This window comes from Engystomops pustulosus, chromosome 4 (genome assembly GCF_040894005.1).
Source record: "Engystomops pustulosus chromosome 4, aEngPut4.maternal, whole genome shotgun sequence".
In the NCBI taxonomy this organism is placed as follows: Eukaryota; Metazoa; Chordata; class Amphibia; order Anura; family Leptodactylidae; genus Engystomops; species Engystomops pustulosus.
In genome coordinates, this window is record NC_092414.1 from 191,259,629 (window position 1) to 191,287,459 (window position 27,831).

At 43.2% G+C, this 27,831-nt stretch overlaps 3 protein-coding genes across 3 annotated transcripts in view; 2 read left to right on the plus strand and 1 right to left on the minus strand.

Annotated features, from left to right (window-relative positions):
• The window catches only part of MYL7 (myosin light chain 7), a 173,878-nt gene that overhangs the window by 116,242 nt on the left and 29,805 nt on the right, over positions 1–27,831 (plus strand). The gene's annotated exons all lie outside the window — the stretch shown is intronic.
• YKT6 (YKT6 v-SNARE homolog) lies at positions 7,268–16,285 on the minus strand. The gene is made up of 8 exons (XM_072149056.1): positions 16,159–16,285; positions 15,963–16,077; positions 14,232–14,314; positions 13,528–13,628; positions 12,767–12,871; positions 10,092–10,157; positions 8,947–9,048; positions 7,268–8,285 (listed from the first exon to the last, which is right to left on the minus strand). The coding sequence occupies exons 2-8, from the start codon at positions 16,064–16,066 to the stop codon at positions 8,250–8,252; spliced, it is 597 nt and encodes a 198-aa protein (XP_072005157.1). The 5' UTR covers positions 16,067–16,077; positions 16,159–16,285; the 3' UTR covers positions 7,268–8,249.
• Positions 16,233–27,831, plus strand: part of GCK (glucokinase) — a 33,934-nt gene continuing 22,335 nt past the window's right edge. The window contains exon 1 of the mRNA XM_072149054.1: positions 16,233–16,331. Coding sequence (XP_072005155.1) covers positions 16,263–16,331 — 69 coding nt within the window. The 5' untranslated portion in view covers positions 16,233–16,262. The remainder of the gene's footprint in view (positions 16,332–27,831) is intronic.

A 27,831-nucleotide genomic window follows, 5' to 3' on the forward strand; every position in this document is an offset into this window, starting at 1 on the left:
AAAGGGCTATCCTCACGTTCCATACATGCACCTACCAACGGTTCTACCTTTATAGGCAATATCGTGGTGGTAGGTTCCCTTTAATACAGACCTGACCAACAAGTAGTCAACAAGCAACTTACAATGTAACAATTATGCTTCATTGGGTCCTAAACTGCTTGATGTCTTCTCCTGTCTATGATCAAGAATATGCCACCTCTTTGGCTTCTTGTAGCTTCAACTCCACACTGCGCCCCTAAAAATACACCAGTCACTTGCAGTGACCACACTGTGCCCCCTGTATATATCAAAAAAACAATATGACCTATACATGAATAATAAAATAAATATTATGCGCCTGGAATAAATTACATAGAGCCCCTGGATTAAAAATGTAAACTTTAAAGATCAAAATTAGAGAACAAAACAAAATTTCCTAAATGTCAAGGTCATTGTGCATTCCCTCCACTGAATTATTATAAATGCAGGGCCCTCTATAGTGATTTAGTTGGCCAATTAATTATAATATATATAGTTCCCTGAAGAGTAATATACCCATACACTATCTTTTATACTGTGTCAGTACACCCGGGTGTGAAGTTTCCATCAGATGCCAGTATTTCTGGTCCATCGGGTGGCTGGATTGATGTCATACATATGGTTAATGACTCCGCATACACATGGATTTAGTCTATTTATAGTCCAGCCTCTGGTTTTCCTCAGTTCATTATGCGGACAGAGAAGTGTGGCTGTGCATGGGAGAGGTGACTTTCATATTCTTTTCCCAAAATAATTCAGATTAAAGGAAATGTTCCCCTCTGGAGTTTACCGGTACAGAATAATATTTTCCAACTTCCTTTCTGGTTTTCTTTATCCTTAAAGGGGAAATCTACCTTGTCCACATCTTTGCTAATATTTCTTTTGTGCTGCTCAGTGACTCCATGCAAAGACAATAGTAGAAACTTGGGATCTGTCATGTAAAGGATACAAATGACTCAAAATAAACACCACAAATATAAAGTGGTCCATCAGATTTCCCTTAGGGAACCAGGATTTTTACCAGACAAAGCATATTCAACGCAATGTTCTTAAATAAGAAAGCTAAAATGTTTATATTGAATCTGTCTTGCTCTCTCAAGACAGATTGAAGTTCATAGAGATATCTTATTACAGCTTTCCATTAAAGGAGTATTCCAGGAATCAGCACAATTCATCTACAAATTGGTCATTAAAATATAAACTTATATGTAATTAGTTGTCATTTAAAATTTTGCTCCCCTTAGCAGAAAATGCCGGTGACATAGACTGTAATGAAGAATTAAAATGCTACTGGCCCTTTAATCAGTCCGTTAATTTCCTTCATGCGGAGCAGACACAGGACAGAAGATGGCCGCTGGTCACATGTCCACATCACATCTCCTGCACCTGCCTGGGCAGGTCATGTGATCACCACTATGTTTGGCTGTAGTCGGTTGGTTGCAGTGCATCCAGTATGGTCAGTGTTGTGGTGATGGCAGTTACACATCATTACTATGGTAACAGAGCAGGACAGTCTGCTATATCATCACTGGGAGGATAGTATAAGAGGGAGGAGGAGTTACCGAGAACTAAAGGATAATGGGACTTGTAGTTTCCAGTGGCGGCCATCTTGGTGATAACTCTACATACTTTAGAGAATCCATAACATTTTGTGAATCATAAAATCAAACTATTTAAGCTCCATTTTGTGAATAATGACATTGAGTTTTGTTACATTCATTTATTCATAGCATCATGAGTTTTTGTATCAGACGGTCATGTTCCCGGAATACCCCTTTAAAATCTATGGAGAAGGAAGGGTTAGTGAGCAGGAGCGTGGAGGCAGTGTATCGGACACATCATAGCAGCTGGTCTCCATTAACCAGCTCACGGAGAATTGAGAATTTGAGATTGATCCTGTAGAGGGACTGCTAAAAATGTCATCTAAACACAATGGGGGTCATTTACTAAGGGCCCGATTTGCGTTTTCCCGACGAGTTACTCGAATATTTCCGATTTGCGCCGATTTCCCCTGAATTGCCCCGCGATCGGATTGTGGCGCATCGGCGCTGGCATGCACGCAACAGAAATCGGGGGGCTTGGCCGAACGAAAACCCGACGAATTCGGAAAAACCGCCGCATTTAAAACCAAAAAAGCTGTCACAGAGCTTGCACTTACCTTCACTCAGCCCGGCTCGGTGTACTCCAGTGCGTTCCGGGGAACTTCAGCGCAGCAGCTACATTTTACATCCGGTCTACATTTTAAGGGCATTTCCCACAATCTTTAATGATGCCCAGTCCACAGGGTAGGATATCAATCTCTTATTGGTGAGGGGCCATACCAATCACATATTTTGCCCTACACTTCGGCTTCCAGCCCTAACTGTTCGTAGTGAGAGTGTCAAGCCCCTGTGATCAAATAATAATGGTCTGTCCTAAGGATCGTCCATCAATCACATTTATCACAATTGATTCAGGCATTCTGTCACACTCTTAAATTAATTGTGACCTCAAACCAGCCCCCTAAATATATTGCCCCTCAAATGAGACCCAAACATTAATTCGTATCCATGATCATACCCCTAAATTGCTGAATTGATCTGTGCTGGAGGCTTCCATGGTCACATGACCTGGGACAATTATGGCACCCCTCTCTATCCATCATCATTCCAGAAGTCCAATAGCAATAAACAGAGCAGTGCTCCTGCAAGTGCAACCCTATCCCAAGGAGGACTTTTAGGGGTTATCCAGAGGTTGAAAAACATGGCTGCTTTTTTTTAAACGCGGCACACCAAACCATGGTTTGTGCCGATATTGCAGCTCAGCTGTATAGAGATGAATGGAGCTTGGTTACAATACCCCATGCTACCCATGATCAGGAGAGGAGCTTTTGGAAGAAAGCAGATGTAATATTTTTCAACAACCTCTTTAAGGACCTCCTTACCCGCTGATCGTTGGGGGTCCCTGAGGTCAGACACCCAGCAATCAGGCACTTATCATCTATCCACAATTGTTAGCAGTGGATAGGCGATGTGAAGTAATATCTGAGTGATCCCTAATTTTGCAGTGTGTCCCGCTACAGTCACATGTCACCCGCAGTCTACTTTTCGGATGTCATTTGTTAATATTCTCCTGTTTCCCTTGTCATATCCTGTCCTGCTCAGGATCACACTGTCATTAGTCCTGAGAACATCTCCTCACATGTGCTTAATACATTACCTACCCATGGAAACAGTCAGCGTTACTTGATAAATTTACATAGGATGAGAATAATAGGGGGCTCCTGTTTCATCACAATGACTGTGATCCAGACAGAAACACTTCTTTATAAAATGTATCCCACAAATCAAATTCATGTACACCATTCTGATGTACTGCCCCCTACCCTGGTCTCCCTGCTATATCGTGTCCACTGAAATGATCAGGCAAATCCTTAATCAAAAATACTGGGGCAGATTTATCAAGCTACCTAAGACAAGAATGTACTTAGTTGCCCATGGCAACCAATCACAGCTCAGCTTTCATTTTACCAGTGATCATGAATAATTTAAAGGAGATCTGTAATTGGTTGCCATGGGCGACTAACCACATTCTTACTCTTAGGCAGCTAGATAAATCTCCCCCACTGACAATCATAACAACTAATACCAGAACAGACCTCCATGATGACTTCTGTCACCCTTCGGGGCCGGGGTTCGGGTGCGTCCCGCGCCTCCAGGACATATTTATGGATTGGCTGCTGTTATCAGGGGTCGCTTGCCATTACAGCCTACAGTCTTATAGAGACTCATAGGCTGGCCATGGATAGTGATCTTTAATAGTCTCAGCAGTAAAATAGCTATTTACTGAAATACAATAGTATTGCAATATACACTCACCGGCCACTTTATTAGGTACACCATGCTAGTAACGGGTTGGACCCCCTTTTGCCTTCAGAACTGCCTCAATTCTTCGTGGCATAGATACAACAAGGTGCTGGAAGCTCCTCAGAGATTTTGGTCCATATTGACATGATGGCATCACACAGTTGCCGCAGATTTGTCGGCTGCACATCCATGATGCGAATCTCCCGTTCCACCACATCCCAAAGATGCTCTATTGGATTGAGATCTGGTGACTGTGGAGGCCATTTGAGTCCAGTGAACTCATTGTCATGTTCAAGAAACCAGTCTGAGATGATTCCAGCTTTATGACATGGCGCATTATCCTGCTGAAAGTAGCCATCAGATGTTACAGGGTACATTGTGCTCATAAAGGGATGGACATGGTCAGCAACAATACTCAGGTAGGCTGTGGCGTTGCAACGATGCTCAATTGGTACCAAGGGGCCCAAAGAGTGCCAAGAAAATATTCCCCACACCATGACACCACCACCACCAGCCTGAACCGTTGACACAAGGCAGGATGGATCCATGCTTTCATGTTGTTGACGCCAAATTCTGACCCTACCATCCGAATATCGCAGCAGAAATCGAGACTCATCAGACCAGGCAACGTTTTTCCAATCTTCTACTGTCCAATTTCGATGAGCTTGTGCAAATTGTAGCCTCAGTTTCCTGTTCTCAACTGAAAGGAGTGGCACCCGGTGTGGTCTTCTGCTGCTGTAGCCCATCTGCCTCAAAGTTCGACGTACTGTGCGTTCAGAGATGCTCTTCTGCCTACCTTGGTTGTAACGGGTGGCGATTTGAGTCACTGTTGCCTTTCTATCAGCTCGAACCAGTCTGCCCATTCTCCTCTGACCTCTGGCATCAACAAGGCATTTCCGCCCACAGAACTGCCGCTCACTGGATGTGTTTTCTTTTTCGGACCATTCTCTGTAAACCCTAGAGATGGTTGGGTGTGAAAATCCCAGTAGATCAGCAGTTTCTGAAATACTCAGACCAGCCCTTCTGGCACCAACAACCATGCCACGTTCAAAGGCCTCAAATCAACTTTCTTCCCCATACTGATGCTCGGTTTGAACTGCAGGAGATTGTCTTGACCATGTCTACATGCCTAAATGCACTGAGTTGCCGCCATGTGATTGGCTGATTAGAAATTAAGTGTTAACGATCAGTTGGACAGGTGTACCTAATAAAGTGGCCGGTGAGTGTATAGTATAAGCAATCAGATCCTGCAAGGTTAAAGTACCCTAAAGGGTCTGAAATAAGTGATTTTTTTCAACCTATATAAAAAAAAAACCTATATAAGTTTGTTATCCCTGTGACTGTACAAGCCAAAAAATAAAGATGAAGAATCATTTGGAGCGCACAATGAAAGCAATAAAAAATTTGGGTTTTTTTTTTGTGAATTTCACAGCACCTTTTTTCCCCAGCATATTGCATGGAATATGACATGGCGCCAATAAGTACAATTTGTCCCACAGATAACAAGTCCATATACAATTTAAGAAGTTATTGCTTTTAAAAATGAGGGGATTAAAGAAAACAGTACACAAAAACAGTTACATAGGGTGCAAGCTCCAAAGACATTCTATTCAGTGCAAAGTCAGAATATTGCCTCAACCCGAATAATAGATCTGGGCCATTGCCTTCCAACAAAAATCCATGGTATAATGAAAATCTGACACTTTTAGAAACAAAGTACTCAGGGTCAACATTGGTAAATTAACAAAAATAGAAGAATAACTGAGCTGTTACTTTTTCTATTATACAGTGGCCCCCACTAGTGGAGAGACTTTAAAATTACAACTTTTGAAAATATCTATTTAAAGCAAATGTGTTACTTAAAAAAAAAAAAACACTTTAATCATATAAAAGTGCTGTAAATATTTGTAGTTCTCTTTGGGCGTTTCATATTTCTGATAATAAAAACTCTTATTTATTTTAAAATATTTAGCCCTTGTGGCCACAAGAGGGAGCATTTGTGTACTGCGTGGACCACACAGGGGTACAGTTACCCATGGATGACTCTAAACTCTCTGCTGTGTTAGGAAAGCTATACTATAGAATGGCGTCCCCTCTGCCCCATCAGTTTTTTTTTTTTTTTCAGTTAGTGGGTTCCCCATGCAATGTCACACACCAATGCATGGACACTATTTTTAGGTGTCATGTCCTGTTTTATAGCATGGGACTGCTCCCATGATACTGCCCCCCCATTTTACTGAAGTTGGTGCTGCTGGAGGCAAGAGGCTCAAGTCGGCTCATAGATGGTGAACCCCTGCAGTTACCTGCCCCCAAATGGCAATGACTGTAAGGTCTCCCATGAAAACAAACACACACACACACAAACAGGCTTGAATTAAATTGACAAATGGCCCCCAAGGAAGGCAACCAGAATGGTACAGGTTGCCCCATCATGACTTGGCTCCCCACTTCTCTTTTCTTAGGTCCCTGGCCTATGCATTATTTTCTCTAAGGCTACATTCACATGGTGCTTTCTACATCCACTCAGCATATACACCAGGAAAGCTCCCTAAGTGTACATATACTGTACATATACTGTACACACTGCTTACTGTGCAAAACATAGGATGACATGACACAGCAAGCAATGTCTCTCAAAGACCCCCCAATGGGGGTCAAATACAATTGTATTGCATCCATCCTCAGCCTCCACTGAACATACACTGTAGGAGGTCCCAAATTACGTCACTGCCCATATAAGAAACCAATCAGTGGCTGCTACTGATGTCGCTCCACCTCCTGCTTTCAGGGTGAGGCAGAATGTGTTTAGAGTGGGATACGTCCTAGCCCTCCATAGTAAGGATATTTTGGGTATACATTGGATGTCTATGACGTGACGTGAATGTAGCTTTACTGGTGCGTTCTGACTCATGGATAGTCTATTGTGCTATACACACACAGATGTTTTTCACAGTCCGCCGATAGGATCCCATCAGCTCAGAGCTGTGGAAATCGGATGTGAAAACGTGACACAAGTAGGACTAGAAAAATTTATAGTAAAATAGGAATAAGACTGAAATCAGACTAGTCAACAAAATGGCTTTTGCTCCCAACATGATCTCCCCATCTCTTCCATATCCCATCACGGCTCCTCTTATCTTCTTCTCAACTTCCTAATAGTAGAGAAGGGAAATCTGTCTTTGAAGGGAAATTTCTGAACCCAGGAAGGAGTTGGGGTCCAACACCCAGCACCCCCACAGATCAGAGAGAAAACATACAGCTCTAGTGTTGGTGCCTGGTGTCTTATTCGCACCAATCTAAATTCTATGGATAAGCCATTAATATTTTTAGCTCAGAAAACTTAAGGAAAGTTTTGCTGTGTTAATAATAAAAGGCGATTCAGTTAGAATAAAACAGGAACAAAAAGCTTTCAAAACATCTACAAATGTGTTTTTATCCAGATTTGGTACAGAAAGTTTTGGGCAATCTTTATTAAAATACAAGTTTATCAGAAAACAATTTGGAAAAAAAAAAATAATAATAATAATCAAAATCACTGGAGATCAGAAAAAAAAATAAACAACCCAAAATAAAAACACTGAAACACGTCAATAACTTATCTATACAGCATGATAATATAACCGTCCACGTGACGGGACTAGATCCATCGGCTGTGCCAAGAGGTTTCATTTTTTGGATAAGACAAGGTGGTAATGGAGCGCTGAGATCTTCGGCATTGGTGGAGTGCGGGCTGTCGCTTTGCTATGGAGGGGCAGAATCGTGCTCCACTTGTCAAAATTTCACCAGAATGGGTTCTCCAGGAATAAAAACAACAACAAAAAAATGCAAATACTACAAGGTTAACCACAGGTAAGACATGTCCAGGTAAATGGAGGAAGGGGCGGGATAACATACCCTGACACTATACAAGTGCATGAGTCTTATAGGAAGAAGCAGACTGACAATTAACCCCTTTCCATCCAAGGAGATAACATCAGGGTTAGTATAGCGTTACTACAATACAAGTTACCAGGTCACTCAACATCACTCTGCAGCTCGGTGACAGCTTATAACACACATACAACGCATGGCGGTACTCGCTATCACGGGAATGTTTGTACTGGGACAGAGAACGGTCAGCACAATCCTCTGGGGGGAGATGTCACTTCATACTGGTGGTGAGGGGGGCCACGACGTCTCACACTTCAACAGGTAATGCTAAAATAATCCCCCCCCCCAAATAATTGAAGGAAAAAGGAAAACAAATTTGACCTGAGAGCAGTAACCACCTATACTGCCCCCTGCTGGGGATGGGAAGGGCTGAGCGCTTGCCGATTTGGTGCGTCAGCCCTGATATTTTAGTGTTTGTTCATTGTCCTTCGTCCAGTCTCCATCGCTGCTTCTCCGTCACATGATCCCACAGCATGAATTCTGCTTCCGTGCCTTAAGGGGAGAGGACACAGGGTAGGAGGTCAAAAAGAATTAAAACCAAATCATCTATTCTAAACATATCATCACCCCCAACACCCCAAAAAAAAGGAGTAAAAAACTTAAATTTTGGGAATGAGGAGTGACACTGATTTAGCAAGATATCAATAATAATCTATTTATTTTGCGCCATCATATTCCATGGAGCTTTACAGATCATAGGGGACATGACATAATGACCTTTGTTCCCTATTCACAGATCCCTACAGGTCAGACAGTGGGGGCCACAAGCGATCACAAGGACTATGGACCCTGAGAACCCCATGTAAACGATGGTTAAAGTGCACACGTGTGTGCTCCGCTTCATTCATTAGTAGAACATCCCCTATTAAGGGAAATTTACCATCAAAAACATGCAAGATAAACAAGGGATACTGACAAGAGGACCACAGTCACGGTGCCTGGATCTATGAGTAAGTGCCCATGGTTTATACATGCTGGATTTTGATGGTAGATTTCTTTTTATATGTACTGTCATGTTTCCCCCCCCCAAATATTACAGGTGATGCCTGGTAGGGGCACACTGTGATCAGATTATGATAAAGAAACAATTCAGACAATTGGGAAATGTCCAACACACAGGTATAGTATAGTTTCTTTTGTAGATAGTACTCACTGTTTTATAGAAGGCCTTGGATTGGGTTCCTAGCACTTCTGATTTACTGACTAAGTCATCCAGTTTCTCCCCGCGCTGCAGTAAGGACTCCATGGTGTTGTGCTGAGAATGACAAGAGAAGTAAATTACATCCAGAAATGCTATATGTATCATGGCCATTCAAGTATCAGGATGTGCTGCCGTGCAGTGTTCTACCTGCCACATCCAGAAGACAATCCTTATCTACAACATGAAGGTTCACTGCAGACTTGGCAGTAGATTGGGTGCATGTGTGATCATGTTCTGCCTTTCTTCTATAAGATCACGTGCCACAGGTCCAACCTGTGTTCCCAGAAGATTTGAACCCAAGATGAACAGACTATGTCCGCGTTAGGTCTCCTGACCCGGATGTAATGCAGCCAGAACAGCCAATCCAGAAAGCTGACATCCCTAGCATAGTCATGGCTATGATCTGCCTGGGGAACTGCCATGGGCCCATCAAAGCCATGGCTAGCTGTTCCTGGAGAAGTCAATTTGCCAAATTGGCTGGTCGGCCGCCAATCTGGCATTATGTTCAGGTCGCATGGCCGAACCCAAATCTCTAATTACCACCTCTAATGTAGGTGTCATTTATGTTGAGGGTTTGTACGTGGGCCATGTCTAACACTACAGATCAGACACCACTATCACTACTTGTACATTCCCCCAGGAGTGCACATTCTGACATGGCAGCTCTAGTATTAACCAGGTGGTCCGTGGTAAGACAATGCTTTCAAGCGTATCCACTATACAATTTTACTCTTGATTTTTCAAGTTCTACCACTATCCAGTTGAATTGGACAGAGGGCAAGGGCATAACGTGGTGGGGATGATGTCGCTCCTGGGCCTAGGAGACAGCAGAGGCATCTCTACGAGTACTGGGAGCCACAAGAAACGCCTCAGATGAAGGCACCGGATTTCCTCTGAAATCCCAGTCTTTGGCTCCCTGAAAGTCAGGAGAAGCGCAGCCAAACACACTGAACCTCGAGACCACCACTCAAAATGTGACCAAAAAGTGGCCTTCTAGGAGGGTGACCGTCTCAAAGAAGAAGAAACCAGGTCCAGACAAGAGGGCTATTTTCTGGTGATCTACAGGAGGGGGTTTTACTGTATTATCCTTTACTCACCAGGATGATTTTGGTTTCGTCCAGTTCGGCCTGTACTTTACTCATTGGATCGGCATCTCGAGGATTCTGAGAATATAAAAGTAGGTAAAAACTAAAGATACTATAGCCATTGCTTGAGAATCACAGTGGAGGACCCCCTAAAATCTTAAGAGGCCTAGGTCTGCCTGGTGTTAGCTCTGAAAATGACCTTTGGGGCTTGCACCATTTCCGAATTTCATGCAGATGTGGAGTCCACAAACCTACAGACAGACAGCGCTGCCACTTTAATAAAATGTGCGTCTAAAAATAAGAGCAAGAACATATAGCACATTTCCTGGCAACTGTTTACCGTTTTGCTGATCCGCCTCCTAACAATGTAATAAGCGCTCCGATCTTCTGCCCCAGTAACATCAAAACAACATGCTCAGGGGAATCCGTGGCAGCATCTGCTGAGGACCGAGTGTGCGCCTCCTGTACAGTACACACTCTCCATGGCCCGGACCTCTGCCCTACACAGCGCTTCCATCACTTACTTTATAAATCTATGACTTAAAGAAGAACTTACTCTGAGTAATGGACCTTCTTATACACAATAGATTCCATAAATAAACACTACTCCAAAAAGTTATGGATTTAAGGCTTGTAAAAGTAAGACAGTAAGGCATAAAAGTGGACGTCCTTTGGCCACAACCCGACCACACCGCCAGCCACAGTCATCATCTCGGATGGGTTAGTGGACCTCAGTGCTGTTTACTGATGAAAGTCAATTAGTGCCAGGCAGAAATGATGGCCGCCAACAATGTCAGAAATGTCAAGGAGAGTGCAAAGCATCTGCCATTGTTGCCACCTGATGAGTCTATGGTGGTGTTACAGTGTGAATGGGAGTCTAGTCAGTACAGAAGTGCTCTCCCTTTGTTAATGGTACAATGACAAGATCACACTACATCATTAACCCAGTTACATGAACAACACAGACCTAATCTCATCTTCATGTGGGACAATGCACCAGCTCATTGAGGTCCCATCATTAGGGAATGGCTGCTGCTGAATGGAGACCTCACAAGGAGCAACCTGCACTTTCTCCAAACCTGAATCCCATAGAAAACCTATGGAATGAGCAGAATCACCACAGAGGCTCCTAACTGTACCCCAAAACCTAAATGACCTGAGGGTCACCTTCAAGAAGACAGAGTGCCCCCTCCACAGACAATTCATCATCTTGTGGACAGCAGCAGACATTGTTGTAAAGCTGCAGTTAATGCTCAAGACCTCATGACAAGTTATGGAGACAATTACATTTCAGTGAGGCTGCACCCAGTGCTTGCGTGGACTTCTGCTGACACAAGGAAATCACCATTAGAGCTTCAACTTAAATTCTCTACATCCATGATAACATATTCCTTCCAGAGTTTCCATAAATTTGACCCAAAAGACAAGACAAGGGTAAGATTACTGTGTATTAGAGGTAGTAGCGTTGTTAAATGTTAGAGCCACCTCTAGGACCTTCTTTATATTGGGGTATTTCTGACCTCTATCCACTCCCCAATCCTATTTGGTGGAACAGCTGCTGCTATGTATAAAGATGTGACCCCTGTATTTGCATGGCTATAACTGGATACTATAACCGAAAGGAGAGATCCATACATTCATATCCCAATTAGCTTGCACAAGCCATGGTACTAGGCAGGTTCAGGAGAGATGTGTACAGGTTGCACACCAGAAACTTTTATTCTATTTTATCAGCCACTTTAGGGATAGCCAGTGGTACAAGCCAACAAACATCATGAAGATGAAGCAAAAACAGGTAGCAAGACCGAAACAAAAAAGAAAAATACATGGTATGTGATCCATTATAATGCAGACAAGTGTAAACAATAGTAGAATGATAGATCAAGCAGTGTCCTGGTGCCCCACATGTATTGCCAGTCACTACCCAGATGACAATAACCCCCTTTATAAAGACTGAAATGTCAGGAATGCCAGTCACAGGAAAGCAATAGCTCACACTATTCCTTCTATGAAGGGAAGGAAACGAGATTACATGGAACAGGAATTTTTTCGCTCATATCAGTTGCCATAAGATGAAGAACTAAAGTTACAGTCAGAAATAATAATAGACAAAAATCATATATAAAGTCACATGCCAACGTTTTACCCAAGAACAAACTGCACTAACCCATGTGATCACTTTCTCAGGTCAGACACAGAAATTACAATAGTAGCCATGATGGCGTGTGCTCATGATACATCAACATATAACAATCAAGCTCCTCTTATCATAGTGTGTACACCGGTCTAGTGTCACGGGCTCCCATTAACCGTGATAAGCAATCAATTTCAACTAATACTGAGACCAACTGTGCAATCCAAATACTTTCTTTATATCGATCTTGGATGACAACGGACATACATGGCATATATATATATATATATATATATATATATATATATATATATATATATATATACACACATCACCAATTCCTGGCTAAATATGCTCAAGTCCAGAGTAAAAGTCCACACTACGCATTCCTGGCTTCACATACAGCTTCTATGTAATGTTCAGCAAAATCACACGGATAGATAGGTCATGGCCTCTGACAAGATCAAAACACTATACAACTATAACTGATGGAGTGATTGAAATCTCACAGTATTATGGATAATAATGTTCTTAGAACTTAGAATTTTCTTACTTGGTACTTAGCAAGATGAGAGTCCAATGCATTGTACTGAATGGTGGCTGGAGATCCAGATGGCCAGTCTATTCTATCCACCTGGGTGGCAAACTCCTCAAGGACCTAAAAGAGGGAAAATGGTGTTTTTTGTAGCGAAATGGTTGTCCATACTATATAAAGTTATCTCCGATCACGACAGCTGGAACCCCTACTGATCATGACAACAGGACCCCAAGCAATCTGGTGACTGCAGGTCCAGTTCTCACTAGTGAACATGTGTCCTACCGCTCCATACACTTCCATGGGTGTGACGGAGATAGCCAAACACTGTGCTGTGACCACTCCCATATACAGTTCTATGTATTGCAGGAAATCCAATTATGATGACCGTTGGATCACTCTAACCCAGTAGTCAGCCCCTACCAATCAGCTTGTTATCCCCTATCCTGTGGATAGCAAATAACCTAAATACTTAGGAAAACCCCTCAAAGAAAATTAAATTAAATTCTGTGCACCAGAAGAGGGCCTCAGACACAGCTACACCCCTTGTTCAAAGTCAAATTTGCATAAAATTACAAAAACTAAAATGAGATACCAGTTGGGGGAGGTGTCCCATCCCAATGCCCAACTAATGTATATGGCACCTTACCATTTACCTGGTGAACTGTGACACCCAGCAGTTTTTTATAGAAACATCTCCCGGAGGAATAGTTGAATGCAGTAAATCATGAAGAAGTGGGGTAAAGAGAACTAGCAGGTCCTCTTCAAAACAATCTTACCTTATCCAGAAGGGTAAAGCAGACTCTCTGAGGGTACTCTGCATCGGCAATCACTACTCCTGCCAGAGAGTCATTCCGTACATACACGTGACAGAGGTACTCTGTATAAAGCCAAAAAGTAGAAATTAAAAGTTCAGCAAAACTAGCATTCACTGAATTGTTACATATTGTCAAACATGCTGGAAATGTCATTTTAAAGGGGTTATCCGGGTTTAAAAATTTTTTTATGGCCGGGCTGGGGAGGGCTAGTTAAACATAATAAACATGTACTTACCTGCTCCGGTGCTGCCGATGTCCCGCGCCGCGGCCGGTCTTCTCTGTGCGACGGTTTCATTACACCGGCGCACAGGGAGCTTCCGGCCGGCCGGATGCTCCCATGCGCACCATCTCCCAGCGCTTGCAATGCTGAGAGATAGGGACGGATGGGAGGAGCCGTCCACATCGTGGACCAGAAGCTCCCTGTGCGCGGCTTCCGTGCCCCTGTAAACAGACAGGGGCACGGATCGAAGGGACCGCGTCGCGGGACATCAGCTGCGCCGGAGGAGGTAAGTCCATGTTTATTATGTTTAACTAGCCCTCCCCAGCCCGGCCATAAAATTTTTTTTAAACCCGGATAACCCCTTTAACATCTAGAGATATCCACAACCCTATAAGAGTTTTAATGTCTAAATAGCAGCACAGCTGACTACTTCTCGCACACTCACCTTGCTCTTTCACAGACGAGCGGCTTCCCTTGTCTGACCGCTCCACTATCAGCTGGCTGGTGAATGTCATAAACTCCTGTACACTGTAAATAATAAGGAGAAATAAAAAGTCATTATCAAAATGTACCATGGCCCCTGACCGACAATAAGTACAAGGCGCTTATCAGGGCTGGAATGACACCAGCACCACTGTAAAACACACGAGGAGACCTGCCATGGCATTGTTAAATAATGCCCCATGTTGACTTAAAATGGAGACTTTTTTTTAAATAAAGTTAAACATCTGTGTTAAGATCAAAGTCCTGAGGCTGCACTACCACTAAGAGATTGATAAGATTTCCTCTCCAAAATCTGAATATAGTTTTAAAGACTTTTTGGCCTTCCTTGAGCAAAAAAGTTTTGCAACATTTTTATATCACTTAATCCACTAAACTGGAAAAAGCTGGTAGTAGAAAGAATGACAGACAGTCTAACTCCACTAGGGAAAGGGGGTCTACATAGTGCAGTAACACCTCAGGACAGGAAATGCTATAAATCCATGAAGCATGAATGACAAATATATAAACTGGATGCAGATCTCCTATAACAGTAGTGGCAAACCTATGGCACTGGTGGCACTCAGAGCCCTCTCTGTGGGCACCCAGGTCATCACCAAAGAGGACTCAAGGTATCTACTTGCACGTCCAGGCAGCCAAGGACTTGTCACGCTCAATGTTATTATAAAGCAACAGCGCTGCTTGGGACTACAGGAGGAGTGGGACAGATTGGAATTATCAATGCAGCTCCTTCTACGGGCAAAAAAATTCTTCCTGTTCTGGAATTAGTCCTCATTCTATCTACTGTATTAGTGTCCTCAGAACACTAATACAACTGAAAGTTAGAACAGAGCAGGGAGCAATAAGTTAGGGAATAAATTACCATGTTGGCACTTTGTGATAGATGGGTATGGGTTGTAGTTTGGGCAATTAGTCTCTAAAAGGTTCGCCATCACTGCCTTATAACTATTGAATCTAACAATTCTGCCAACTTTAAGTTTTGCCTTGTGTGTAGATTCAGATCAATAATCACACTGGTGGATTTAGGCCAGGAAAACATATAGCACCTTCAGTGCTGTCTCCAGGTTCAAGGAGGACAGTCATTGGTCAAAGTGGGTCCTATGACCCTCATGAACCAGACTGGGGTAAGTGGCAGTTCTTTTGCGTTTCCACATTCCCCTTTATATAACTATATAGGTGCAAAAAGTAATATATTGTTATTGCAAGTTTTCCCAAGTCACAGTAGGACATACATTTTTAGGACAAGAGTGTAATCATAGGGCTTAAATGGTAACCATCATGTGTGCTTTTAAAAGGAACACTCCAGCCAAAGCGAATTCACTGAATAATGCCTGGTGCGAGGTCTGAAGGGAGGAGAATTACCCAAATTTCATTGGATACATGAGCAGGAAGTGTTGTCATAGACACACCGAAGCAAAAGAACAAATAATTCAATGAGATATTATATACCAGTATACAGCCCTTGGCTTCATAGGATGTGTCCTATAATGTGTTCTATTATCCTCCTACACATTCCTTTTAACCACTTCCCACCAGGGCAAGATTTGTTACTATGCTATTACCAATAGCAACCAATCACAGTGCAGATTTCATCTAACATTCTGCTCCTGAAAGATGCAAGCTGTGCTGTGATTGGATGCGATGCACACCAGCTGTTCTTGTGGACGCGTCCTACCTGGACCTCTGGAAGAAGCTGAAGGAGGACACATCGTAGGCACTTTTCAGCAGATGGACCTTGTAGTCTCCCTTATACAGGACGCTCAGACTGTACAGCTTCATGGCTCCTTCTCCTGTAGGGGGGCACAATAACTGGTTACACACACAGCCGGCTGCTATATCCTGTGTACACTAACATGCCCCCGGCTCCTCACCTGTGCTCTCCTCCCCGCTCTCCTGCCCTCCTGTAGCTCGGCCTTACTATTGCTTTCGCTCCCGGCCACGGAAGCGGCCCTTCCCGTTACACGTCACAAACCGGATGTGCGTCCCGGCAGAATGGCTTCCGCCCGTGGAAGACGCTGCGCTGCAAAGTGGTTCCGGGAGAAAGGTTCCTGGGAGAGACTGCGTGGTGCCTGGCTGTGTGACTGATAGAGGGAGGAGGGATGCCAGGGTGTTGTGGGCACACCTAGCATCGCTCCCATACCCCCAGTACTGAGGCTTTCTACCAACACATGCCCAGTGTGTGCCCAATTATCACTGTGCCATCAGCTTATCCCAAAGAATGCATGACTGTGCCATCCAGCCATTACTGTGCCCTCCACCCAATACTGTCTGTGCCCTCCACCTCACACATAGCTGTGCCATCCAGCCATTACTGTGCCCTCCACCTCACACATAGCTGTGCCAATCACCCATTACTGTGCCCACCACCTCACACATAGCTGTGCCATCCTGCCATTACTGTGCCCTCCACCTCACACATGACTGTGCCATCCACTCATTACTGTGCCCTCCACCTCACACATAGCTGTGCCATCCAGCCATTACTGTGCCCTACATCTCACACATGACTGTGCCATCCACTCATTACTGTGCCCTCCACCTCACACATGGCTGTGCCATCCACTCATTACTGTGCCCTACATCTCACACATATAGCTGTGCCATCCACTCATTATTGTGCCTTACATCTCACACATAGCTGTGCCATCCACTCATTATTGTGCCTTACATCTCACACATAGCTGTGCCATCCAGCCATTACTGTGCCCTACATCTCACACATGGCTGTGCCATCCAGCCATTACTGTACCCTACATCTCACACATGGCTGTGCCATCCACTCATTACTGTGCCCTACATCTCACACGTAGCTGTGCCATCCACCCATTACTGTGCCCTCCACCTCACACATGGCTGTGCCATCCACTCATTACTGTGCCCTACATCTCACACGTAGCTGTGCCATCCACCCATTACTGTGCCCTCCACCTCACACATGGCTGTGCCATCCACTCATTACTGTGCCCTACATCTCACACATAGCTGTGCCATCCACCCATTACTGTGCCCTCCACCTCACACATGGCTGTGCCATCCACTCATTACTGTGCCCACCACCTCACACATAGCTGTGCCATCCACCCATTACTGTGCCCTACATCTCACACATGGATGTGCCATCCACCCATTACAGTGCCCTACATCTCACAGATACCTGTACTCCATTGAAACTTGCTTTGCCATCATTGTTGTGCCCTTAAACTCTCAGGTGCATTAAATGTGTATAAATGGCTATGCCATCTGCTTCTGTGCCCTCTAAACTAGATATGGTTGTACCGCCCTACCAATACATGGCTGTACCTACTTCACCTACTGCTGTTGCCTCCACACATGGCTATACTCCAGCTAACCATTGCTGTGCCACCATGCTTTGGTGCGTTAGATGTGCCCCTATCCTATACATAACTGCAACATCTGCTTTGATGTATGCCATCCATCCTAAATATAGTTTTGCTCCCCTACCATGATTATGCCCCCAACAAATACATTACTGTGCCATCTGCCCATTGCTGTGCCTTCAATTCCAAATATGTATGTACTGTCATGACATCGTTCAGCTGTAACTAATGCATAATAATAATAATTATGGAGATATATTTATATAGCACCATCATTTTCCACCGCACTGGGGTACAAATACATAATCATATGAAGCAATAGGAGTGAGGGCTCTGCTCGCAAGAGCTTACTGTGCCTTTCATTCATCACCTTGCCCTTAATCCTACAAAGGGCTATGCCCTCCAACCATTACTGTGCCATCTAAGCTTTGTATTGCAGTGCAGACCATTCAACCCTTATGTGCCAGTGCTCTTCAATTATTACCCCCACCACATAAGAAAGCACCAGTGTTATAGATGTCGCTTGGTCGATTCAGGCACATAACTTCATGTTAAAGGGGGTGTGGTCGGACGGAAAATAGTCTGTAAGGAGGGTATGCCACATTGTCAGCACAGTTTAGATCAGCTAAAAACAGGTCTATAAGTAGAACTTAACAGTCTTAAACTGTGACAGATTCATCAAAAGACTAATGTTGCTGAGCTCTGCGCTGTTGGAGCCTGACACACATTAATGAATTCATCCCATAGTTGGAAATGTGAGCGCAAATAAAGATCCAGTTCCCGTCTGTAACTCTGGTTCTGTAACTCACAGAACCTCAAGCCTGATGCCACTTTAAAGATGAGATTCTTATCTTTCATATGTATCCAAAGAATATTATCTAGATGCTATAGAACTGAAGATAGAGGTGTTTGAAGTGATGCTTCTCCTGCAGCTGCTAAACTTGACTCATCACAGGGAAAAGATGACTCTTCTCTGCTCTTATTCACATGACTTCTTTATATGTAGTGAGTGAGATTTCACGTGTAAGAAGAAATTCTATGAAGGGCATTTCATAACTTATCTGAGGGGGCTGGTATTTTAGTGGGGAAAATCTGGTGACAAGTTCCCTATAAATGGTTACTTAGGAGAAACCCAAATCCAGCCTGCTCAGGTAGCCCCACAGACTGATGCCCATTACTGTAGCATTTTATCATGTATCTTATGAATGCTTTATGATTCTATATTTGTGGAAAACTATTTGATTTTCCAAAGCAGCTGTAAAAAAAAAAATTTCTGTAGAAAGCTGAAAATGTTCCCCTAGAAATAAATTGTGAAAATTAGAAAGGGTTCACAAACTTTTCAGCAGGATTGATACTTTACATAATACCACAGAATTTGGATTACGTAATCAAAAGACTGGAATATTGGCGAATCAGCATTTTATTTTATGGGGATAAATATCTACACAACATCCCCCTTACCCTGACGTCAGAGCCTCCTTCTGGATGTTGGGGGAAGGGATGAATAAACGTGTCCGGCAGAGAGGAGGTTGCTATGTGATCCTGGTGATGAAGTGTTTGCCGGAGATGATGGCTCATTACCTGAGTGACGGGATTCTGCTTGACCTGCCAATAACACAGGGACCACTGGCTTTAATGGATCTGCCAGGTTTTGTAGATCCAAGGGTTAGAGATGTGCGGACCCACCGAACTGGAACGTCTGTTCTGCTCATCTCTGCTCATTATATAAGTGCTAACCCTATAACTCACAGACCTCTAGGGCTTGTCCTACTATAAGTCTTCAGCTTTGTATCCAGAAACAATATCGTTGACGTTAAGGGATGCAATTGTAAGGAGAACAGGGCAGCCCGCACATGAGTAACTGGCTGCTCCAGCAATCTCGTGGTGCAACCGGGAACATCGAACCCCCATTCTCGTTATCTGTGGGGGTCCCATCACTGAGGCTTCCACCGATCAGCGAGTTAGGCCTTATCCTGTGGATAGGGCTTAACCAGCTAAAACGGGACAACCCCTTTAAATGATGTTCTTGGAAGATTTATCCATGGAAGATCTTCAAAACATGAAGTTTCAGTTACAGCAGTGATTCAGTGGTATCGGCGTACTGAGGACAAAAATACAGTAGAAAGGAGGATAAATCCCAAGGACTATCGTAGCTTCCCGGCAGAGTCCCCTGAACAGGAAGAAATGCTGAGCACAGGATCTCCAACGATAATGTGGCTCTGTCCACACCTTCTCACTCCTGCTTTAGTCCCAGGAAGCCAAGAATGTGTCACTTTAATATGGCACTGATCACAGCACGTCCTGGGTGGATTGGAACTGGAAAAGGTTAAATTGAGTGCTGTCTGGGGAACTCAGTGCTGGGGTGAAAGCCTGGGTGCCCACACAGAGGGCTTTGAGTGCCACTTCCGTGCCATATGTTCGCCACCACTGGCTTACAGTTCCACGAATGCAGTATGAGCCATTGTAACACCTTGTGCTGGTGCAGTGGTCTATGGGTTTCTCCGAGTGCAGGTCAATGCCCCAAGTGTGAAGGCAATTCTTAGATGATGAAGGCATTGACTGGCCCTCATGCTTCTCTGATACAAATTCAGGTCAGAACCACTGCAACATTATAAACCAACGCATTCAAAGCTTCCCCACATTATTCCAGAGCTGTACACTGACTTCCAGAACGAGGTCTGGGAGATGATTTCCCAGGACTGTATCCGACATCTCATCAGAAGCATATACATCACTGGATAGGTATGGCCATCTGATCGGTGCGGGTCTGTCAACTAGGCCACCATTGATCACGAGAATGGGGTTCCTGTCCCCATTGAGTCATGCCACTCTTTTCATCCATGTGCTAGAGCTAGCCGAGCATTATGTTCAGCTATTTCTGACAGTCTTACAGACATTGAATGGAGCAGCAGGACCTATGGTCATCCTTCAACTACATCAGTTAATGAGAACAAGACCTAAATTCGGTGACTAAGGCATAGAAATTAAACTTGGAAGAAAAACTTTTAATTCCTCTAAGAATCTGCAAACTCTGTTTTAACTCTGTATTAGATTGATGGGCTATACATTGAAAATCTGAGCAGACTCCAGGCACCATAATAATACCAGCTCCATTGTCTGTATAGCGGCTCGGAAGTACAGCTCATCTCTTATTTAGGTTATAGCAGCGACGATAGCCACTACACAGAGAACAAAGCTGGACTTCCAGACATGTCCAAATCAAGTGCGTATATCAAAATATCCATTGTTACACTGACCCCCACCACTAAGCTGATTGTAGTCGTAACTGCAGTGCAATTTCCTTGTGTAAGGTTTGTGAAGTAATCCTGTACTTGCCATGTAATCCATTCAGTGTGTAAGTGTAGGAAATCTTGGAAAGTCCACAGCCAGATACTAGGACACGTAGTGGCCGGATAATAGAGCGAATAACTTTCAGTGATGGGGGGGGGGGGGGTCACTTGTAGGGGTGTGAAGACAATGCATCTGTGTACACACGTTCTTGCTTCAGCCCCTTCTCAGAAGTGATCTGCCGCATACAGTAATGCAGGTGTCATCAGTCACCCGGTGACATGTTATTCAGGCCGTGGATGTCACTTATACAACACGCTGCTAATCAGGGCTCGGTGATGTCAGTAGTACACAGCAAATATTGTAGCTAGGCTACATGCTCTACAATATTGGTCCAGCTATTAAAATGATTAGCATCAGAGTAATCAAACGTGCAGGGATCTTAAAAGGGTTGTCCAGTATCTTGTATGGTAACCTTCCCGTTTACTTAAAGCACACCTGTCACAGGAATGTTTAGCGACACTGAGAGTAGTAGACAAAATTTGGTAGAAGGTGAGACATATTCCTGGTATGAAGGGATATACATCTCATACCACTGTGTGGCCTAACATTCTGTATTCAGAATTGAACAAAATACCACCATTTGCACAGCTGAACATCTAGAGACAGTATTCATTTAATACAGGCGGTCCCCTACTTAAGAATACCCGACTTACAGACTACCCCTAGTTATAAATGGCCCTCTGGATGTTGGTAAATTACTGTACTTTATCCCTAGGTTCTAATAATCAGCTGTAAGAGTTATCACAGGTGTCTGTAATGAAGCTTTATTGTTAATTCTGCTTCTGATGAGAATCCAACATTTAAAAAAAAATTCTGTCTGGGGTTAGAATTATAAAATATACAGTTTCGACTTACATACAAATTCAACTTAAGAACAAACCCACAGAACCTATCTTACATATATCCTACGTAATCTGGGGACTGCCTGTACACATATTGGACGGGTCATTGTTGAAGCAGTTCGACCAACTAAGAGTAGAGTTTTCTCTACCTCATTCATGCTTCTATCAATTTTTGCAGATTTGACATGCAAAATCCTCTCAGAACCGAAATAACCCGGTTCTGAGAGGCTGCTAGCAATCTGGTGCTAGAAACGGTAGCTAAGGGAGGCGATACTAAAGGTGTCATCTCTTCACACTATAAGTACTTGTTAGACGACCAACTTTAAAAATCCGCACTAACAGTAAAGTTTAGATGGGAAGAGGACCTGGGAACTATCTCAGATGATCAGTGGAATGAAGTTTTGGAACTTGTACCTAAAGCTTTTGTTAGTGAGGCACATCGTGCCTATAACCTAACCTCATCCACAGAGTATATTACACTCCCACTAGGCTATTTAAAATGGGGTATACAGCAGATGACACATGTCCAAAATGGCAGGAGTCCAGAGCCGGTAGTGGAATTGCCCCCGGCTAAGGCGATATTGGCAGGAGATTTTGGAGCGCTGTGTGTGACACTGATGTACCCTGCTCCAGGATTATATGTATTTTGAAATGCAGGTGCCGGAGGGCGATTCTACGGCTGCAGTACACTACCCCTTAAATTGATTGCTTTTCACTGGAAGGATTCTCGCCCTCCTACTATATATGAATTCAAAAACAGGGTCAACCAATCTATAAGTTTAGAAAAGCTTGTCTATCAAAAACGTACCCAGAAATTTGAGTCTACATTGGGCCCATTGTTGCAAGACAGACTATTCCGTAACTTTTTGGCCTGAGCCTTCAGTGTCGCTGAGTGTGCCAACTTGTGTCTACTCCATTGTATTTTGCTGGGGTTTAAGGACTGCCAACAGACTGAAGTGTATTTGTTCCTGATTTGGTGTGGTGCTTTTGTTAAAAATGTATGGTCTTGTAAACGTAATAACTAATTTTTTTTTTTTATGGACTTATTTACCCGGTTACTACAGAACTGGGGCACATGCCTTGCAAGGCATTGGATGCCACGGACATTGGTTTTCATCTGGGGAGGGATGGGGGTAGGGATTGGGATGAGGGGGTTGTCTTTGTTGGTTTTGTTTTGATATATAAACTTTACAAAACAAAATAAAAAATATCTGATTTAAAAAAAAAAGAGGTTCAAAAGTCTTAGGTTCAAAATGTGATGAATGGGTTAATAGGTGGAGAAATACTAAACGTATGTTCAATGAGTTGTGCGTCGCTCTCTCAATATAAAGAGCTCAGGCCAGCAGTTTGTAAGTAGAGGAGAAGGGGCTTGGACTATCTCTGAGCCTGGGGACCTCCTCGGGTCTTGTCACTGCCTCCTATTGATGGAATTTGGTCATGTTTGATAAAGTATAAGTTGGGTAAGGTTTTGTCGGTGGTAGAGCGAGGTGTGGCTTTAGCAGAAGGAGGCAACAGGTGGGAAGAGAAGGGAGTACTTGGCGTCGGGCAGACCCTGGCATCCTCTATTAACCCCAGAGTCCTAGGAGGGCAGGATCCCTGCAGAAGTACATTGGGGCGGTGCACAGATCTCAGCACCAGGGACAGAGGCTTCAAGTACTGTGCTAGAAAACTACCTGCACTCTCCGGTCCTCATGCTGGATAACAAGGGCAGAATGGAGGTCACCCAGATGCAGAAGGTGAGAATTTTCAACATCTTTATTGGTATTGTACATTGTTATTTACATACAGTATCTAAAAACACTAGTACTTGCAGTCCCCGGGTTACGTACAGGATAGCTTCTGGAAGTTCTTAAGTTGAATTTGTATCTGTATCGGAACTGGTATATTTTGTAAGTGTAACTCCAGACAAAGTATTTTTTTGTTAGAATTGAATTTTTGTAGTTTTGGTTTATCACGGAAAATGGATTGACGATAAAGCTTCATTGCAGACACTTTTATGCTGACTATTGCAGCCTGGGACTAAACTTCAGTAAATTACCAGCATCCAGTGTTCTCATTGGGCAGAGAGTATTATTAGTATTAGTATATGTTTCTATGGGAGACAACCAGAAAACATTGTGTGAGAACAATGTACTGACGCCCTTCCACAAGCATAGCCATCTTCAGAAATGCCTTTTTTCTGTTCAATAAACTTTTATTGAAATTGGCAAATAACAAGGTTCAAAATAACATCGGTGAATCAGGTGCAAACTACAAGAAATGTCTTTTTTTTTATTAACGACTGCTACTTATCTTCTGGCCAATAAAGAGGACTCCTGAATGCGGGAACCCAATCTATGGCATCCAGTTAGCCTATGTTCAAATTAAGAATTTTCCAGGTTTCTATAATAAGGAGTAGGTTAATGAGAAGGCCTCTATAGGTCTAATGAAATTTTTATAGGAACATCCCTGGTGGTTCCCACTTACCATTAAAGTCACATAACAGATCAAGTTGTCATCTACAGAGGGTTTCATAATGGTCCATGCTCGATCTTAGATGGTCCAAAGTATCATGAAGACATCCATAATATGCAGTCTATAAACTTGCTGCTAAGTAACCACAGGGACCCTGAAATTAAAGCAGTTCTGTTTTTATTTCCAATGGGAACAGTACTGATGCCACCTACTACTGGTACAGACAATATCCGAGCAGTGAACTTAAAGGACATCTAGCACCAGATCAAGGATTGTAAACCAAGCACACTGACATACTGGTGTGTGCCCCCTCTGGCAGGATCTTCTGTTCTTTTAGCTTCTTGTGCCCTTGTTTTTTAAGAAAAAAGGCTCTAACAATTATGCAAATGATCCTGAGGGGCTCCAGGCTCCATTAAAATCTATGGAGCCTGGAGCCCCTTATGCTTATTTCCATCATTTTAAAAGCCTTTTTTTGTAACAACCAGAACATAACAAACTAAAAGAACAGCAGATCCTGCAGAGGGGGCACACACCAGTATATCAGTGTGCTTGGTTTAATATCCTTGATCTGGTGATAGATGTCCTTTAAAGGAAATCTACCACCAGGATGAAGGATTATAAACCAAGCACACTGACATGTAGGTGTATGCCCCCTCTGGCATGATCTGTTCTTCTTTAAGCTTCTTACGCCCTTGTTTTTACAAAAAAATTGCCTTAAACATTATGTAAATGAGCCTAAGGAGCTCCAGGCTTTATTAACATCAATGGAGCCTGGAGCCCCTCAGGCTCATTGGCATAATTTTTAAATCTTTTTTATGTAAAAACAAAGGCATAATAGGATAAAAGAGGGTTTGGTTTACAATCCTTGATCCTGATGGTAGATGTCCTTTAATCCTATGCATAGAGCTGATGCTGCCTGATATCAGCGGCTTGTTAAAGGTTACAATAAAGTAGAACAAGTTGCCGAATTGTTTAGGTTTGGAAGCATTACTAATGGTTCTTTGTCCATGCAGTCTCTCTTTAGCAAAAAATATAGGGGCAGATTTATCAAGCAGTCTGAAAGTCAGAATATTTCTAGTTGCCCATGGAAACCAATCACAGCTCCCCTTTAAAATATTCATGAGCACTGGTAAAATGAAAGCTGAGCTGTGATTGGTTGCCATGGGCAACTGGAAATATTCTGACTTTCAGACTGATTGATAAATCTGCTCCATAGTGTATTCTTAAGGTGGAGGTAGAAAGATATATGAAATTTCCTCTCATCCATATATATATATATATATATATATATATATATATATATATATATATATTTATATGACTTTAGGTAAAATGTAGAATTTGTGTGTATTGATATGGAAGGTAGAATCGGGCATATATTCACCGGCTGTAGTAAATAAGTTGGGCAAAGCCACCATACTCTGACTGAGAAGTTGACACCAGGACATAAGGTATCCTAGATGGCAGCTTGCAGAGAGAGGTGTCAGCAGAAACCAAGGACAAATAGACCTGTGTGGATGTGGTGCTGGATGTTGTAGCTTTGAAGGTTGCGACTCATCATTATGAGTAGATGTGGAAACAAGTAAGTAAAGGGGTAGTATTTGGCATGGAGCGTATGCTGTGAGGCCATATTAGTAACCTGGTGGTCTCAGGAGAGGGAAACGTCTGAGAGGACCTGGGCAGAGGACCAGTCTGGTGTTACCAGTTGTTTTGAGGTTGTCGGTTTATACTAATGGATGGATCTGTGTATGAAGAGGACCTGTCCCCATGAGGCCTTCGGGACATCACTGAGGGAAAACCAGTGAAGTAACAAAGAAGATGTTGGGAGATTTGTTGATATAGTTGGAATCAAAGCAGACATTTTCCCAACTGAGGACGTACAAGCCCAAAAGTAAAAAAAAACTACAAGTGGTAGTAAGACTTGGCTACCCAGGGATGTAAGATAAGACTTGAGAAGACCACCCACATAGCGGTTAGGAACCTACCCTGCTTACAGAGATGTCGGGCAGCTTGGACTTTTCTACCTTCTCAGTTTTTGAGTTTGCTGCTCATAGCCTGTTGTACCCTGCTTACAGACCACTCCAAGTAATTGTGAACATTGTTCCTCATGCGCACCATCTGTTAACAAACTTTGTAGAAATCAGTAGTCCAATGTGTGTACAGTAGGAAAACTATTGATTCCGTTGCACGTCTTCATTTCTTCACAACTTCTATGTAATCTGACTCCTAATACTTCTCCATTGCTCGTAATTCAACAGAGATTTCTAAGTGTGAAAACAGATTAGGCAGGAAGGAGGGATGATAAAATATATATAAAAAGTAGAGATTAGTAGATTTTATTGTAGTTGATTTATGTACAGTTTCTTGAAACTCTGTTTTATATTTACCAAGTTCAAGCCATGACCAAGAAACAAATCTGTTTAAGGTGCCTTTTACACTGAGGATTTACCTTTTTTATTGTTTGAATGAACATTTAATAATTAGGGTGAGACTTTTCTTGTATTTGTGGCCTTTATACATTGGATATTTACTCCCCCACAAAAGAGCTCCACTTCATATTAGGCACCCCTACAAAAACCCCACCTCATATTAACACCCCCCCTGCATCTACCCCTCATATTGTTCCCCCAGGCCCCCATTGTTTTACTTACCTCTCCCCTTTCCCCGGCAGCAGTTCTCCTCCTCTCTCCCCTACTGCTGCTGTATGGAACACTGAAGCCGGCAGGCGGGATGACATCATCACATTGCCGCGACCTATGCTACACACAGCAGTACCAGAAGCACATTGATAATATAGAAAGCTGACAGCTCTCTGCATTGTCTCTGTATTCAGCTCTATTGGTGTCCGGGACAGAGCCTTAAATGTGGGATGGTCCGCCGGATCGGAGGTGGTTGGGAGGTATGCTTATGTGTATGGGCAATGTTGTTGCATGCGATTGTCCTGCTTGACCTCTGATCTCAGCATGTGCATACAATATCTAGTAAACACATTTGCTCTGCCATAACATGCTGATTAATGGGATCGTCCTACAACCAATGGGACTATTAGAAGAGATAACGGCCATCTGCTCCTGGGACACATCAACATATACGCACAAGCGCTCACCCACTCATTAACATCTGAGCATGGGCATAGTCGGGCAGAGACATAGGAAGGGTATAGGTGTACAATCTCCTTGTTTATTGACTTTTCAGGGTAATAGGTCTAATGTTAGGGGAGGTAATGACGTCATATGTGCCGTTTCTAATCATTCATCATCATAGGTCATGGGAGTAGATGTTCTTGCCGATAAAATGCTCAGTATCCATAGTAATCATCAACGTGCCCGAGCCGTTGTAGTGTCCGTAGCACCAGCCTCATAGTACAGCACTTACCTGACCCATGTGTCTGTCTACACCACCAAGAGCCATGATTGTATGTTACTTCCTATTCCTATGTTCCTGTTGCTAATCCCTGTTATACAAAAGCAATAAGATCCTCTCTTAAAGGGATTGTCCATGATGTTCACAATTAGTTTAATATAAGTAGCTGCAGTGTGTATAGCCACATATACAATGT